The 16,627-nt window shown below is 39.5% G+C and overlaps 1 protein-coding gene across 1 annotated transcript in view; it reads right to left on the bottom strand.

Moving 5' to 3' along the window:
* si:ch211-266k8.4 (rab GTPase-activating protein 1) overlaps positions 1-16,627 on the bottom strand; it is a 61,339-nt gene that overhangs the window by 20,150 nt on the left and 24,562 nt on the right. Inside the window, exons 11-13 of the mRNA XM_044356743.1 lie at positions 5,031-5,138; positions 3,002-3,195; positions 600-721 (exon numbers count right to left, since the gene is read on the bottom strand). Of these exons, the coding sequence (XP_044212678.1) occupies positions 600-721; positions 3,002-3,195; positions 5,031-5,138 (424 nt within the window). The remainder of the gene's footprint in view (positions 1-599; positions 722-3,001; positions 3,196-5,030; positions 5,139-16,627) is intronic.

Here is a 16,627-nt window from a genome sequence, read left to right as displayed (position 1 = left end):
ACGGACAGCTGTTTCCTACGCTTGTTGTTTCACTGCTGCATCTCGTTTGCTCGTTTTTGGCAGTTCGAGGAGAGTATGATTTTCATTGAGAGAAAATGACTTTCTTTTTCCTGTCATGATTTCAATGTGCAGCACCAGCCTCAGGTAACCAGCTGGAAGCAGACGGGTTACTGCAAGGCAATAATGGTGCCGCAGCTGCTAAGAACAGATCATACTTGTATCATGGAAGTAAAAGAATTTTTTTTTTTTTTTTAACCATAGTTTTAATTTTTTTTCCATATGTTATGTTTGAAAAGACCCAAAATGAACACTGTAAGTAGACTACTTCACTACTTTTTTTCCCCCAAACTTTTTGATCCATATAAGCGATTGATCACTGTAACTGTGATCACTATATGCAGTTTCCAACATATATCGTAAAGTTGTTCATGTTATTTCTTTCACCCTCCGCACGAACATACAGAGGACATGTGTGTGCAGGCAGTGTGCTAACACACAGTCAAATGTCAAAAACAAACACTTCGGGAAAAGGGCTGACGTGCATGAGTGCAGGCATGTCATGGTTTGTTTGTGAGGTGATTTTTAAACTTTATCCTCACCTGTCACTTTTGGAACAACCAGATGTCACAGTGGCGGGATCCATGGTGACATCACCACCGCTCCCCTGTACTACCGGCTGGTGTGCTCCGCCTCTCTGCTGGCTGCGCCTCCTGGATCTGATCTAAAAGAGGAGACACGGAGGAAGTGAAGGAAATTGAATAAGAGTGAAAATAGACACCTGTCTGACCATAAACCAGATGATTGGCTGCTCCATCATAGTGAAGCGGTGTGTCTCGTCTTGGCTACTGAGCCACATTCCCCATCCCCGTCATGTTTTAATCAGCTGTTGGACTGGCCCAGTGTGTGTGTGTGTGTGTGTGTGTGTGTGTGTGTGTGTGTGTGTGTGTGTGTGTGTGCATGCATGCATGCGTGGAAGGTTGTGGCCCTGGCTACACGTTAAGAGGTTTTCTTCCAATCCCACTTACGTTCCTTACAAAGGACATATCTATTTTATATTATATGTGGACATTCCAGTCCTGGCCTCTAAAAGGTGTTTCAGAAAAATCTATCTGGTTTTAACATATGATATAGAAGAAAATAAAGTTTAAAAAAACAAATATTCAGACATGTCGCAACAAAAATTAGGAAGCTAAAGAGGAAGAGAGTTATGGCTTTTTGTTCAAGATAATTAAGAGACAAATCTGAATAGGATGACGGATGGAGGAATGAGTTAAAGCAGTGTGACAAAGACGATGAGGACAAGAGAGCAGGAAATATTTGGACTAAAATGTGGACCATCTTTTCCCAAACCAAACCTCGAGGGCTGTCAAACACTGTAATCATTTAGACAAAATGCTACAATATGTATTATTACCCCAAGAAAAGGTGGGGGGAACTATTTTCTCTACGACATAAAGAGAAGTATTCTGGGACACAGGAGAGACCTTTGTAAAGAGCAACATTGCCAAGGTGATCACAGGAACCAACATATGAGACAGATACTATTTCTATTATCTTCTATCAATATTTTGATGGTTTCCAAATATATAAATATAGTCTGCTGTATTTCTAAACTGCAAAAAAACCGAAGCTATATTTCCTGAACTTACAGGAATCCTGAGTGACAGAGTGAGAGAATACTTATCAACTCCCCTGAGAGTGGTCCAACAGAATTAGCTAAGTAAATCAATTTTTTTCATTTTTTCTATCTTTTTCGCTCCAGGCAGGTGATTCCCAATGATAGGCTATGATATTAAAACTACGAAGGCCTTCCCTCTGTTAAAGCCAGCCCTCTGCTATCCTGCAGGCTTTCACAACACACAGCACTTCAATATTCAGGAAAATCTTCTTCCAAAATATTATGAAAACTCGACACAGTAAGGACAGAGATAAGCCCTGTTGTCTCAAAAGTGTTTTACATCAGATGCCAACTTACTGAGCCTTGCTGCCCAGTCTGGTTTGAGCAGAAGGATTTGGTATCTAAATGGAGTTGTTGAGACTCGGCTCGTCAGACACTCGGTTCTTTGTTAGAGGCTTTCAGAATGCTGGCTCTCTGTGGATCCTGATCTGTTGAATGTTAAAGAATGCCCAATACTGTTTAGACAAGAACATTTGAGACAGTCTCCAAATGGCAGGCAATAGGGATGAATGTTCCTGAGAATTGTTGTTGAGGTGAAAAACCGCAGCACACAGAGACTGTGGGAACACCCACCTGTAACTGCATTATATATACACTGTCATTGTTTAGCTACGAGTTAACATTAAGAGCTTAGTTTCAACAGCACAATCACAACAACCAGCGCTGAGAAGAGTTTCAAAGCGTACCTGCTATTTTTGTTCTTATATGGACAGTGGTGCTATGTGCATAAGTGCTAGGTTGGGTGAAATTTTATTAAGAGGATGTGATGACTAATCATTATCCTCTCAGCCAGTAACCAAACAGCTGTGCCAATGACAAATGAGACTGGAGAGAAGAGACCAGTCCAGCACCTCCAAAACGAAGGATAATATAGTCTGGATGTTTAAGTTATTTATAAAATTGCATCAGCTCAACGATATTACAGTCATATTTTTTCTGCACGGCATCATATCCTAATTGAAAATGCATTTTCAAAAACTGAAACTGAAATGCCTCTTCTGCCAGCCAGGTTGGATAGTGATAGAGGAACAAAGTTTGCCTGAAGGGAGTAAGGAAAATCAATAAGAGCAGAGATTAAGCAAATGTCTATTGAAGAGCAATATATATGCTAAATACTTCCTGTCAAATGGACTGCCATGATTTCATTCTGTAGGTCCAAAAATTAAAAACAAGTCTATATCCTTTTTGACTTCAGGTACTGACTAAAGCATTGCACTGGTACTTAGTGTGTTCCATTCCTTAGTTAGACAGCACAAGCAATAGTTACTATTGCTTAGTCATAGTTACTATTGTTAGTCACTGTACTACCAAATCAAGCTTTACCTGAACTTGTGGTAGTGAAGCTGACGTCCGACTCCTGAAAACTCGTCCAGGTGCAGGACTACGCTGTCTGGGCCTTGCTTGTGTTTGTGAACTCCTCACTTCAACCCTCTGTCGACCCATTGGGTCCAAAAGGTACCGCTGGGCCAGATGCAACACCCGTGTCAGTACACTTTTAGCCCCGGTGACTGGTAAGTCTGTTGAAAGAACAATATAATAAATAAATCCTCCTTAGATTTAATTCTGTGATAATTCTCAACTGGAAATCATTCATGGTTTTCTTTTTGTGTTTCAAGGCCCTATAATGTAGAAAACGTCATTGAAGGTGGTCTGAAAATGCAAATACTCCACCTTGTTCTAATCATGCTCCCATTCTGCAGACATGCAGAACCTGAGCACCACTCCATTACAAATCCTGGGAACAACCCTGAGATGATACTGTATGTGGTGCATATTGGAGTAACAAAATAAGTTATCATTCCTTTACAGGCATACCCCTACTGGATTGCCTTTGTGCATGTATGTGTGTTTTGGTGTGCGAATGTGTCCTCACACAAATGAATGTTATCAGTGGCTCACCATATTTACTCAGGGGGCAGAATCTGCCTGCTTAGGCAAGCTGTGAACACAAAGACCCACTTATACAGAGTACTGTCCATGTTTGTGTGCAAGCACATGCATGCATACTACACAGACACAGATAGTGAAGCTGTATCTTATGTTTAATAACACAAGGAGAGATTCACACAGTTTGTTGTTTATGATGCGTTGTGTACTGAAAAGAAAAAAGCTGATTTGCATATGAAAGAGTCATAAGAGTAACTTTATTATATTACATTATACTAGAAGAGCAAGAATTCCTGAATTAATCGGAAAAGTACCAAATTTGGTGGTTCCAGGTTCCCAAATGTGATAATTTGCTGCTTTTCCTTGTCTTCCATTATAGTAAATTGTATATTTTGGGGGTTTGGACTGGTGGTCAGACAGAGAAGACATCACATTGGGCTCTAGGAAATTGTGATGCACATTTTTTTGCCACCTCTGAGGTTTTATAGATCAAATATAAAAGAAATAATTACAAAGTAATTGTAAAGTTGGTCGATGATGAAAGTAATCGTTAGTTGCCCTACATTACACAGTAGTATTTGGCTTTTTTTTAAAATACTTTTTTGATTCATTTGTTTGTTTTTGTTTTTACCTGAATGTAATCCCAGACCCATATTTCCCAACAGGACAAGATAAGGTAGTGTTTACAACCAGTTCTTTGGAATAATTATGCCTTGTGTGTGCTGTGTTTCAAAAACTGTCAGTGCATGGAACTTAGTTTGCTAATGACACTGCAGGTAACAGAAGAGAGCTGTGAGTTTAGAAATCTTCCCTTTTAGAACACAGCCTGAAAAAACATGTACAAAATTACAACGGATCAAAGAGGGATTTTCACTTAACTGACTTACATGGTTTAAGAATGTTCTGATTGGAAACAGTGCTACTGGAATCAATTTCTCAACGCAACAGAGTCAGCTTTATTTGGCAAGAGAGCAATAGTTGTGGTCTGACAAAAAATTCTTTGACTTAAGGCACCTTTGCACAAAGTATACAGTATGTTAAGTGAGGGCTGATTGACTGTAATGGCACTTGTTGTATAATGGGGCTGCACTTGCCTCTGATAAATGTATTTTTCAAGGTCTTAAGTCTTTAAATTATCGGATGACAAGCAGCTCAGTTAAAATGTTAGCAAGGATTGTTCTTGTAACAGAATTGCGATTTAATGGCATTATTAGGCAGGCCTGTTCTTGTAAGAGAGTTCAGCTTTTATTAATGTTAACCTTTGCCTAGGACTCTCACCTCTGTTGAACCTGCTGAATTGATAGTGATTTAGTGCCACTGGCGTCTTTCTTCTTGTACTAGTTGGGACTATTCACCAGTCAGGCTAAGATATATAGATGTGAATTGTCTGGACCTGTTGCATAGAGTAAAAAGATAGATGTTGAAATTGTATACACACACATACAGGCACACAACAGACACTCACCTTTCTCAGTTGTCTTTTCTCCTTCTGATGGTGCTGATACATTGTCTTTTTCCTTCCTTTCTTGGCTGACTTGGCTGGGCACTCCGACTGTCTGCTTTTCACACTGTTCTGAAAGAGAACACCCTGATTTAACACACAGTACTGTGGTTTACACTATTGGGTGCGTAGGACCAACATCTCAATTAGAGCTGGGATCTGTTTGTGTTCTTTTGTGTCTGTGCGACTCAGTTTTAATGACAGCTGCAGACAGGTACACTGTACATCCACAGCCCACCACATCTACCAAGAAGTAGCTTGGTGACTTCATACCTGTGCTAGCTAAGTTAACACGTGAACAGAATAATTTGTTCAGCAATTCTCTTGAGGGCACCCTGTTGATTTTCATGTGAGCAAACTAAAGTTATGTTTCTGTTCAGTGTTAGTCACCAAAATATACTGTGTCTATTCTTGAGGTCTAACAAACATGTTGAATAAATTTCCTCCCTCATAAAACTTTGCAAAGCAGATTTTTTGAACATTTTGAAACCTGCATTGTTTACATCCTTGTTTACAAGCCAGCCATCTTCTTCTACATAGCCTTTGCTGGCACATTGCTGTGTATCTTGGCACGTTACCGCTACCTGTTGATCCGTGAAATAATTAGAGACCATTGGCAGTACTGTGTATCGTGCCAACATGTACATCTGCAAAAAACAAAACAAAACAAACAAACAAAAAAACAGGGAACCACTATTTAAAAAACTATTACTAGAGGTCAAAAATTCCACAGCTACAAAGAACTGAAGCTACAAAGAACTGAAGACTTAGTTTCTTTATCTCCAATCATGCAAACAGTAGCACAGGTACATTTTTAAACAAACATATGTGCAGATAGGTATGTCAAACATACAGTACATGTTACCACTGACAAGGTGCCAGTGACTGCAGTAACATAGACAGTGATACAGGTTTATACATACAGAATGTAGAAAAATATACAGTACCAGACAAAAGTTTGGACATACTTTCTCATTCAAGGGAATAGGAAGGTGTGTCAGAACTTTTGACTGGTACTGTACTTTCAACATTATTGCAAGAAACAAGTTAAAAGGTCTTTTCAAAACCCTTTAGCTTTGATCAGTTGATCAAAACACTTTGTAACTGTGTGCAGAAGGGGCCACCTTGGTCTCTAAACATCTCTTTGGCTTACTTAATGGAAGTTTGGCATTTTGGGAATCTTATTCACTTTCTTGCTGAAAGTTAGATGAAAAGAGACTTATGCCACTCTCATGTCCATATGGTAAATATAAAGCTACCACCAGCAGCTAGTTAGCTTAGCTTAACACAAAGACACAAACCAGGGGAAACAGCTAGCCTGTAACGGTTGAAAACTATCAAAATCTGCTTACCAGCATGTCTAAAGCTCACTAATTAACACGTTATATCTTGTTTGTTTATTAGTACAGCCCCGAGTGTAAACGACACACTATAGTTTCACAGAGGGGTTCGGTGCCAGACTATTTCATGGCTGGGCACACTGACTTTCTGGGGTCTTGGCAGGTTGCCTGGCAACCTCATGATGATGACAAACCTCCAGGAGGTTACTGGGTCCGGCTAATTAGCTAATTAGTGAGATAATTAAAGACATTAATGGTGCTGGCAGGGCTGAGCTGTGATTGATTCTAATTTTTTATCTTTGAACGATGTGTAAAACCTCTACATTTAGTACATATACGTTTACACATACAAAGGTTATTGTAAGTCAGAAAGTAATGTCTTGAGCCAGTAAAACTATTAAGCCTTTGCTATCTGTGTTTGTCAAGTCAGATCAAGTCAGAGCTTTTTAAAAAATAAATGATTCGTTTTAGTTCAGTGTTAGTAATTATCATTCATCCTTTCACTTGGCCAAAGTAAGGCTGAGATAGAAGTTAGTGTGTGTTTGTGTCATGTGGGAGGGTAGAGGTGATGTTGACTTCTAATTTGTAACAGTGTTTATCAGTGTTTTAACACAAGTTTAAAAGGATAAGGCTTCTGCCAGACAGGAAGAGCCAATGATTAAGTGGAGTGTCTCCCGGCCTAATGCGAGGTCCTGAGCAGAGTTATCTTTGATGTTAAAACAACTCCATTTCCCACACACACCCTCCCCACCTCTTATAGCCCATGGCTCTGTCCCTCTGCCTCATGTCTCTCTCTCCTTCCTTCTCTCCCTCGGATCTATCTCAATCACTGTCAGACATTTGTTAAGGAGAGGTTACCTTCCACAGCCAAATGCCAACTTCAAAACACTGACGTGTCGTAGCATGTCTCCTGTTAGCCACCCAAGGACAAACTAGATGAGAACATATGGCATTAGCTCATCCACTCTTAAAAATTAAATTAGGTCAGGAAATTAGTCAAGTATTGTATGTCTGACATATGTTGACTCTGCACATGTCCATGTTCAAGCCTCTTTGAGCAACCCTGCTCCTATCCTGAATGACTGAATAAAAAGGCTATATGATTATCATATAATATTACTTTCAGTACTCTGTAGTTCAACTGATGGACACACACATACACACTACAGATGCATTAACACTGGTGAGCTCACCTGCACGGTTTCTGTATGACTCAGGGTTATAATGAGAAGGTCCGAATGACTGTGTGAGCGTGTGATTTATTGGTGGAATGCAGCCCTGTGGAGGTTCAACTTCCCCTCCTGGAGCTGCCACACAGACGTCTCATTCTCACATAGTCTACATGTTCTCTGGGAAACACTGCACAGCACACCAAACAAGTCCAGTATCAGATAAAACTTGGCAATTTTTTGTTAAATCTATAAATATTCTATCCATCTATGAATTTTGTATCCCTTTGCAGGGTCACAGGGGGCTTTAAGCCTATCCCAGAACTCATTAAGCAGGAGACTGGTACACCCTGGAGCCTGTGGATTTGGACCCACATTCAGAGATTCAAGTGCCATATTTCCATCTGCATTGCAGATAGTGATGACCCAAAAATTGTTTTTAAATAACATGGCAAAGTCGTGTTCTTTACTTTGAAAAGTCTAATATAGCTTTAACAAAACAAGTTGTTAAAATTCATTATAATTCAACAGAAATAGGCTCAGGATCAAAGGAATTACTCCAAATGAATTTATCTTGGATCCTGTTCAGCCTTAATTGCTGCCATTGTAACACAACCGGTCTGGCCTTTCTACCTTTCAACTCACGTTTCTAAACAAACAATAGCTTGTTATAGTAAAGGTTATTCTATCACGCTGAATACTCAACTATGTTCACCAGCTACTCGCTAATTGTTTGCTGTTCGGTGCAGAGCAGGTAGTTTAAACAGCTGCCTGCTGCGCCTGAAAACAACCCTGTGAGAAAGGTGAGAGTGAACTAAAACAGTAAAGTTGCAGTTGGACAGCTAAACAATGAGCTAAAACTCACTATAAAGCTCTTTAGAGCCGAGCCAAGCTGCAGAGTCAGGTGATGACGTATTGATGCAGGAAGATCATTTTCCTCTAAATCTCTGACAAGTTTACCTTCAAGGTGCATTCAGATTTACAAGAGACTAATGGATAAGCGATCATGGAGCATCATTACATTAAATTTTACATTATGATACTTTACATTACTGCATGCAGGTCACATGGTCTAACATGTGCTCATACAGTACATGCACATACCACACACAGTACAGTTTAGCTAATTGTAGAGAGGGTCAGGGTCGAGTTTGTGTCAGACACTCTAAGCTGCAATTGTAGATACCAGCATACATACCCATGTATATACACAAAAAACACACAATATAATGAAAAAATGAGATAACACAAATACCATGATGTGGTACCTTAAAGCATTTAAAGTAAATCATAGGGTCAAAATCACAACTAACATACGTAAACAGATGAGAATGTCAGTGTCAGTGAGCTCAGCTCCGGGGTTCTCTATGACTCAGGGATATAATGAGAAGGTATGAATGACAGTGTGTTTTACTGCCCACTCTCTCCCTTTCTGTCTCTCTCTCTCTCTCTCTCAAAGTCAGTTTCAGATGACAGAGAACTCTGCTGATTCCTCAGTGTCCAGGAATTAATGCTGATGACACGCAGCCTTTTGAAGGTTGGGTTTTTGTGATTTGAAGCGTCTGCCGTCCTCTGGGAGTTGGCGGGGCAGCACACCTGTAGCTGGGATTGAATAAGCTCTAATATAAGGCTGGGCTCAGCAGATCCTTTCGCCTGGGAGCTCACTGACACTGCTCAATGGCAGCTTTGAAGTGCTGATCATTGACGGAGGGGGGAATAAAGTACACGGAAACACTAATGGACACAGAAAATATCTTGAAGGGAGGAATACAGAAGGAGAAAAAAGAGATGGAGATAAACTGACTCCTACTTTTCCAAAATTCAAAATGTAATCTGAAATGAATGTAAGACACAAGGAGAAACATGTTAGCCAGCAGCTCTCAAGACAGGAAAACCTAGCATCACAAAATGACCTGAGGGCAAACCACAGTTTGGACTGATGTCTCTATTAAGCATTTTCCGATGAGAAGGGTTCATCGTGCTCAGCTAAGGTAACATTACCTTGCAAGGCAGCTGGATTCACGAGAGATCACAACATCACAAGATCACAAGCAAATCCAACTTGTCAGGCTTCTAGTTATGCACTTGTGTCCGAACCTCCAGTGGTTTGGACCAATCAGCATCTTATGAGAAATCTTCCCTGATCTTGCAATCTCAAACACAGAGGACACCTCTGCCGGGCAAAATGAGGAACCAATTATGCTAGTTTGAGTGAATGAGAGTCAGCTCACAATTCAACTTGATTCAAATCGTACAGGACTCAGGGCTATTACATTGATTGCCATGAAATTTCGTACCAACATTCATTGTACCCAGAGGTTGAATTATTACTATTGACTTTCTTTCCCTGATTTTTCCTGTGGAACCACCATGAGGTTGGCCTTTGTGGTTCTAAGTGAAATATCTTGACAACTATTGGATGGATTACCTTGAAATTAGAATACAGATATTTAAAGTCCATTGTTTTTCCACTGTAATGTGAATACATCATTAATGTGTACATACTTGTGTAGGCTGTGGTCTACTAAACCACAGCAAGCACACAGGAAGGCTGCTGTAGAAGAAGAAAGCAGGAAATGCAGAATGTGATAGTTCTTAGTTAAAACTTTTATAGTGACTGTATGCCACCACTGTACAGCATGTGCTGTTTTCTACTTTTGTTTTTATTCTTCGAGTCTTAATAAATTATCTATCTTATTAACAACCAAACAAGCCAATCATTAACAAGGAGCTGCACACAGTCGGCTAAGTTGTAGAGTGAAATGTTTAAATTTGAACCTAGAGTTTACAGAACAAGCAGCATGCAATGGCTCTTATCACCAGAGCTCAGCCTGCTGTCAATCACACACTGACACGCATCTCCATCCACCTGAGATGAAAAGGACCATTTCTGATATTTCCCCGTAGACCATTTCTTTCCTTTTAATAATTACAAACTATTAGCAGTACACTATGAAAACATGTTGACATTATGTGGTTTCAGTTGCACTTTAAGGTACCTGTAGGACAAACTAATGAGTTTCATGATCCCTTGTCTTTTCATCTAGTGCATCATCAGGTCAACGTTTCAATTTGCCCAATAATGTGATTTATGACTACTAATACCTTCAAAACTAATAATATTCCCATCAGCCACATCTATACTTAATGTTCAGTGCTAATTAGCAAATGTTAGCATAATAACAGGCTTAACTAAGATGTTGAACCAGGTAAATATTACATTGTCACTGTGAGCACGCTGTGAGCATGGCTGTAGACTCTTAGACTTGTTTTGTAATAGTTTTCTTTCAGATTTCCAGGTAAACGGTGAATAACAGTCACCTTAAATGAATACTGTAAACAAATCATCTTGTCTTGTTTTCAACTTCTTGTATGAAAAGTGAGATAGAGAGAGTTTCTTTCCTCCTTTTTTCTGTCTTCAAACACCACAAAACAATATTTGGAGGCAACAAAAATGTTAACAACAGTCGATGGAAAGACCTGCATGGTAATGTGCAGCACTATCGGGAGATTCTGTTACAACCTGAGTGAAAACAAAGGTCCAACTGGTTGTTCAAAGTGAAAACAGCACTGTGCTAAGAATCTAGAAGGGGCTTTGTTGGTGGGGATGTGTTGTTTCAGGTACTGGTGAAACGCTGTTATACAATCCAGAAGGTACAGTAACAGGCTTATCAGACGCCCAAACACAGCACAGCAGTTTACCACAAAGAGACAGGATTTCACTGTTCTGGAAAGTTATAAGTCATTTTAATGTTGCTTTACAGCCATCAATCAACCAACCATTTATCATGTAAACAGAAGAGATACTTTTGTTCATGTTACAGAGTAATCTATTGTACTGTGCAATGCTGTTTTTTAATTATTATTGTTGTTTTTTTTAACCACTATGATCGTTTGTTTTTATCAGCGCTTACTTTTTGTCAATGCTATGTGTCGGGAGCTGTACTGTAATTTCGCTGTCTTGAACAATGATAATAAAACTGATTCAATTCAATTCAGTGTGTGCTTACACGTATTTTGATGAATAACATCACAACAACCAAACATCACATTGTGTTGTGGGAAAGGCTGAGCCAGTTTCAGCTTTTTTGCTGCGCATCCCACTAGTTTTTTTGCCTGTGCGTCAGCACTCAACTGTCCCAGACAAATGCGTGGGCTGCGTTTTGCATGGTGCTGAAGGATTATCAGCCAAGTGCGTCAGTTTACAGCTATCAAACTAAAGGCCATAAATCTCTGGTCTTGGCAGGTCCATATCTCACAACAATGGACAATATTGAGAACTAGTCAAGTTATTTGTTATTTTAACCTACTGGACATGACTCTGATGAACATCCAGTCCTCACATATCCTTCCTCTGCACACTGTTTGGTCACTCAACACAAAGGAAAGCTTAACCTTTTACTACTGGAACAGTATGCAGAAAGATAAAGAGCAAAGGGGAGACAAAGGAAAAAATAAAGAATTATATGAAAGACCGAGAAGTAGAAGATGAGAGAGTAAGAGGTTAGAGGGACAGGGGGAAAAAAAAGGTAAGTGAGAAAAGAGGAAAAGAGAAAAATGGTGCAATAATACCCAGATGTCTGGTGTAGTTAGAGATAAGCCGATAACTCGACAAAAGGAAAACAAAGATTAGCGGGACTGCCCTCAGCTAGATAATAACGTTAAACAACACACTTTAGCACACAGGCACTCTCACTGTAATGGAAGCACAAATATGTGCACACCAAAACAGCAGTGTATTACAAACTTTGTATTATAAATCAGTAATTCTGTATAAATGTCAACTAAAAGTGATATAGACAAAAGATCAATGAATGTCACTCTACCTCTTTTTTATAAATAGATTTATTGGACTTGGAGATCTCTCTCTTGGAGATCAGTCAGTTCTTAAACCTCATAGTCACTGTTTTATGTAAAATCCAGTTTGCAGTAGAGCCAAAACAATAAAAACACATCACAGTGCAAATACTAATGGGACTACTCTGCATTATGTGCTACATTATTCCATGCTTTAGTTGATTTATTCCTCTTTTTAAAATTTTTTCTTAACTTCTAATTGTTCTATGTATGAAATCAGCAGGCAACTAATACAATTCCATATTGTTTCTTCAGCTGGGCTTAACAAGGATTTTCCAGGTACTAACAGATGTAGGCTGGAGGTGTCGACATGTAGTTATTTTATCATTCTAGCTCATCGCTAACATCAAAGATGTTTATAGTTCAAAGCCCTCAGAAGCCGCCCCGATTCCTCCAAACTCACAAAGGTTAAATATGGGGCATTACAATGGTGAATGAACCAGCATGTAGCATTTGATCCGAGTGAGGGAAAAAAAACAAAACAACTTACTATGAAAAAGAACAACTTTCTATGTTTATCTGGCAACTGAGGTTCGGACTTTTACTTCATAGGGAACAATAGTTCATACATCTAACTATAAAGCATGGACTCTCTGTTTGTTTCTCTGTATGTGTGTATGTCCTCCACATGTATTGAAAACCATTCAACTGATCTACTTCACACTTGGTGGCTGTATTGCTGGGGACCCAAGGACATGCAGTGTCGAATTTGGTGCAATTTGGACACACGATACAATACGTTCTGTATTAATAAAGTTTGAATAAACAAGCAAACAGCACTCTGTGCAGCAGTGCTGGGCAGGGTTTCAAGGCTATGCGGACTGAGTCGAGCATGATTAGCACGAGCAGGAATAGCGCCACCCTGCCATACTTCCAATTCCAATTGTGTAAGTTTGCCATAGTAACTTATAAGACTCATAACGTTACCACTGGGAAAATACCACTCCTAATTTAATCCATGCTCTACTTTCTAACTTCAGGGGTTATGTCAAAGCAAGCAACTAATATGCCCGATGAACCAAAGTGTATTTCAGCTGTGTTTCTGACTTGGAGTAGCTGCAACTTAGGTGTGTTTTTCAGGGGTACTGTTATAGGGGAAACACTGAAGTATGATCAAGAAAGAAAATATATGAAGGAAGAACTTGAAGGAGGACTTGAGTTCAGGAGCTCAGCGTTAAAACTTTAATGAACCAGCCGAGTGGGTGGAGCAGTAGAGTTTTCTTTGAGTTTATTAGACAGACAGGATTAATGTGTAGGATTTAATCTCTGGTCCACACTCCGGAGGAGAAGGTGGCGGTAATGCACCTAATACGCTGGTTGTCAACTGTTGTTATAAATCAAAATAAAGATTTTTTTTTTGACAGAATGGTACATCCTGTCAGCCGAGGTGTTTCCTATCTGTGCAGCAAAACGTAGCAGTTTCACCCTGACGGTCCCGGTGCTTCCACCGCAGGCTCCACTTCACTCAACTGCCCGTCAGACACACTGCTTCTTTCCACTTTAACCGGGACTGTCTGGGTGAAAAAGTCTGAGGAGGGAAGCGCAGTCAGGCGGTGGAGGAGAAGGCAACAAATCGGCCTCTCATAATTGGCAGAAAGGGTTCAATATTTCATTTTAGAGCTTTTATCGGCCGATACCGATGACGTACCGATAATATCGTGCATCCCTACTGATCACCATATCATCATCATGATGCTTTGCCAATTTATTATCAATATAATTTTATATGTATATTTTGGCATGGCAACTTCCATCACTTTGATAGCTGCTGTCTATATAAAGTTCACTGTACAGGGAAACATTTTTATAACACCTGACAATGTAAAGTGAATGTAGAATATTATTTTGTCCATTAGTGTCACCTTGACCACCTCCCATCGTCATGGAACATTTTGCTTTACCAAGACTTTTTTGTCATCCAACTTGTCCAACCATTCATATTGTTGGCAACTATATTAATATTTTCTAATTTTTTTTCCAGGTCCTCTAATACAACTACTGGAACAACTGAATATATTATTTTTCTGTCTGCTGATTTCTGAAAGCAGGACTTGAAGCTCTGTGGAGTGCTTCTTTTTGCTCTTTGGTAACATTTTTTGAATTAAACAAATGGAGCAGAACAGATCGCTTTATATGGCATTTTAGGCCATTTATTAACATTTGTTTCATCTGTTTGATTTATGACAATTTTGTGCAGTTAAGAGAGTTTGGGGAATACTTGTAAGAGCAAACCTCACAGAAAAAAGTAAGAGATTTAGGATAAGAATCCGAAAATCTTCTTGCATGAGGCCCATTAAGTCCAAGCATGGCCTCAACCTGTTCAGTTCCAGTCAAGTTTATCCCTAAATCACTTGAATCCAACAGGTGTTTACAATACCTAATCCAGCCTCACAAACATTTAGACCACAAACGCAGTCAATCATCACTCATTATTATAGTAAAGGATTCAAAACTATCATGTTTAAACCTCTTAAATATACAGTAGCCATGTCCTCAGGCAGTCCTTCAGAACAAATACACATACACAGAATTATGGTCAAAAGCCCACGCACATATAATACGCACTTATAATACTTTAGTACCCAAAGGGATCAATACTTCATCTCACAGAGGGTATGTCCTCATTAATCAGATAGCAGACAGTGGCGCAATTATCCCTTCTGTTTGGTTTTGTGTGTTTTCCTGTTTGAATGTGTGTATGAAACTGATAGATAGGAAAAGCACCCTGAGGATTTGTGGTATTAATTGTTATTTGGGAATACACACAACAGTCAATATGTGTCTGATGATGACAACCAGTGAAAAACACAAGGACTGCACATGCACAGATTCAGTCACTGACATGCACAAAGCAAAATGAAGAGAAAAGTCCCTTCAGTGTGTTGGTAAATCAATGGCTTAAAGAGTGTGGAGGCCACGACAGAGCATGGGTAGGAGAATAGAAGGAACAGGGAGGGAGTGTGGGAAGACGAAGGGAGAAGGAAAAAAAATAACAACAAAGAAAAGACGGAGGCACGGCTATAGATGAGGAAGGGGGAGAGGGAGAACAGGCAGACAAAGGGCATATATTAGGAAAGCAACAGATCATAACTGGCCTCTTCAACTGTTTGACCATGAGCACACTTAAATGCTTAAATGTATGGTGTAAATAAAATATGGAGAAAAAAGTTATTGTGAGTGAAAATTAATTTTAGAACAAAGGTGGAAAGAAACTGGAAGCAGATTCATCAGACATCTGTTAATCACAATACTACATTTATTCATGTTTGCTGCACATCTATCAGTTCAAATTTTCAAGAAATGTAAACGATTACCTTTTGATGTTTTTGATGTTAACTATAGTCTGCATTTTTTCATAGCCATTCAACGTGTTTACATTCTGTCATTACAATAGTAGTTTCCATTGGTAGTGGCGGTGTCTGCAATTCCTGCACTGAATAAGAACTACAGCATTACAGTTTGTTATTTTATCTTGGTGAACAGCCTCCCAGTTTACTGTTCACTCTCCTACAGCTGCATCAGAGCTGTATTAAGTTACTGATAAAGCAAACTCAACATACGGCCACTACACTTTAAAAATGTTCAACTGGCCATACATGTGGTGGCTTTTATTGTGAAGCAGTCAAAGAAAACACAATGTATTTGTCACAGAGGTCAGCGTTGACCACGATATTTGAAAATGTGTTCGCAAAATGGTAATTTTTATCTTTGACGGCGGACCAGTTTTAAACATTGCAGGAAATAATTAAATGCGAAGCGGCAGCCAGAGTGAGATGTAGATGAAGAGCTGCAGGTGACAGGCTACACACCATCAACTCCTCAGCAAGATAACTGTTCCCTGCTGTCGTGTAGAAAACTACCGCTGTGTGCAGCATGAAATCAGATTGTAGTTGCTCATGGCATGATGGAAAGAGGCCAATTAATTACCAACGAGAGTCTCTTTGGCTTTGGCTAAAGATGATACACCAATTGCTCAAGGAGCTGTAGTATTAAATAACACTGCTGCCAAATCAACTAGCACTGAAATCTTGGGAATTTAAACTTTGGTGCATTTTTACATACAGGCATAAAAAGTGAGGTGAGTGAAATGCAAGCAAAGAAAACAAAAAAACACATCACCGAGACAAAGGGGTAGCAGGTGAAAAGAGCTGCCTGGTGCAATAGAGGAGAGTCAAGGAGAAATAGGATGGAGATG

Source organism: Thunnus albacares, chromosome 7 (assembly GCF_914725855.1).
Source record: "Thunnus albacares chromosome 7, fThuAlb1.1, whole genome shotgun sequence".
Lineage (NCBI taxonomy): Eukaryota > Metazoa > Chordata > Actinopteri > Scombriformes > Scombridae > Thunnus > Thunnus albacares.
This window is presented reverse-complemented; position numbering and strand designations above follow the sequence as displayed.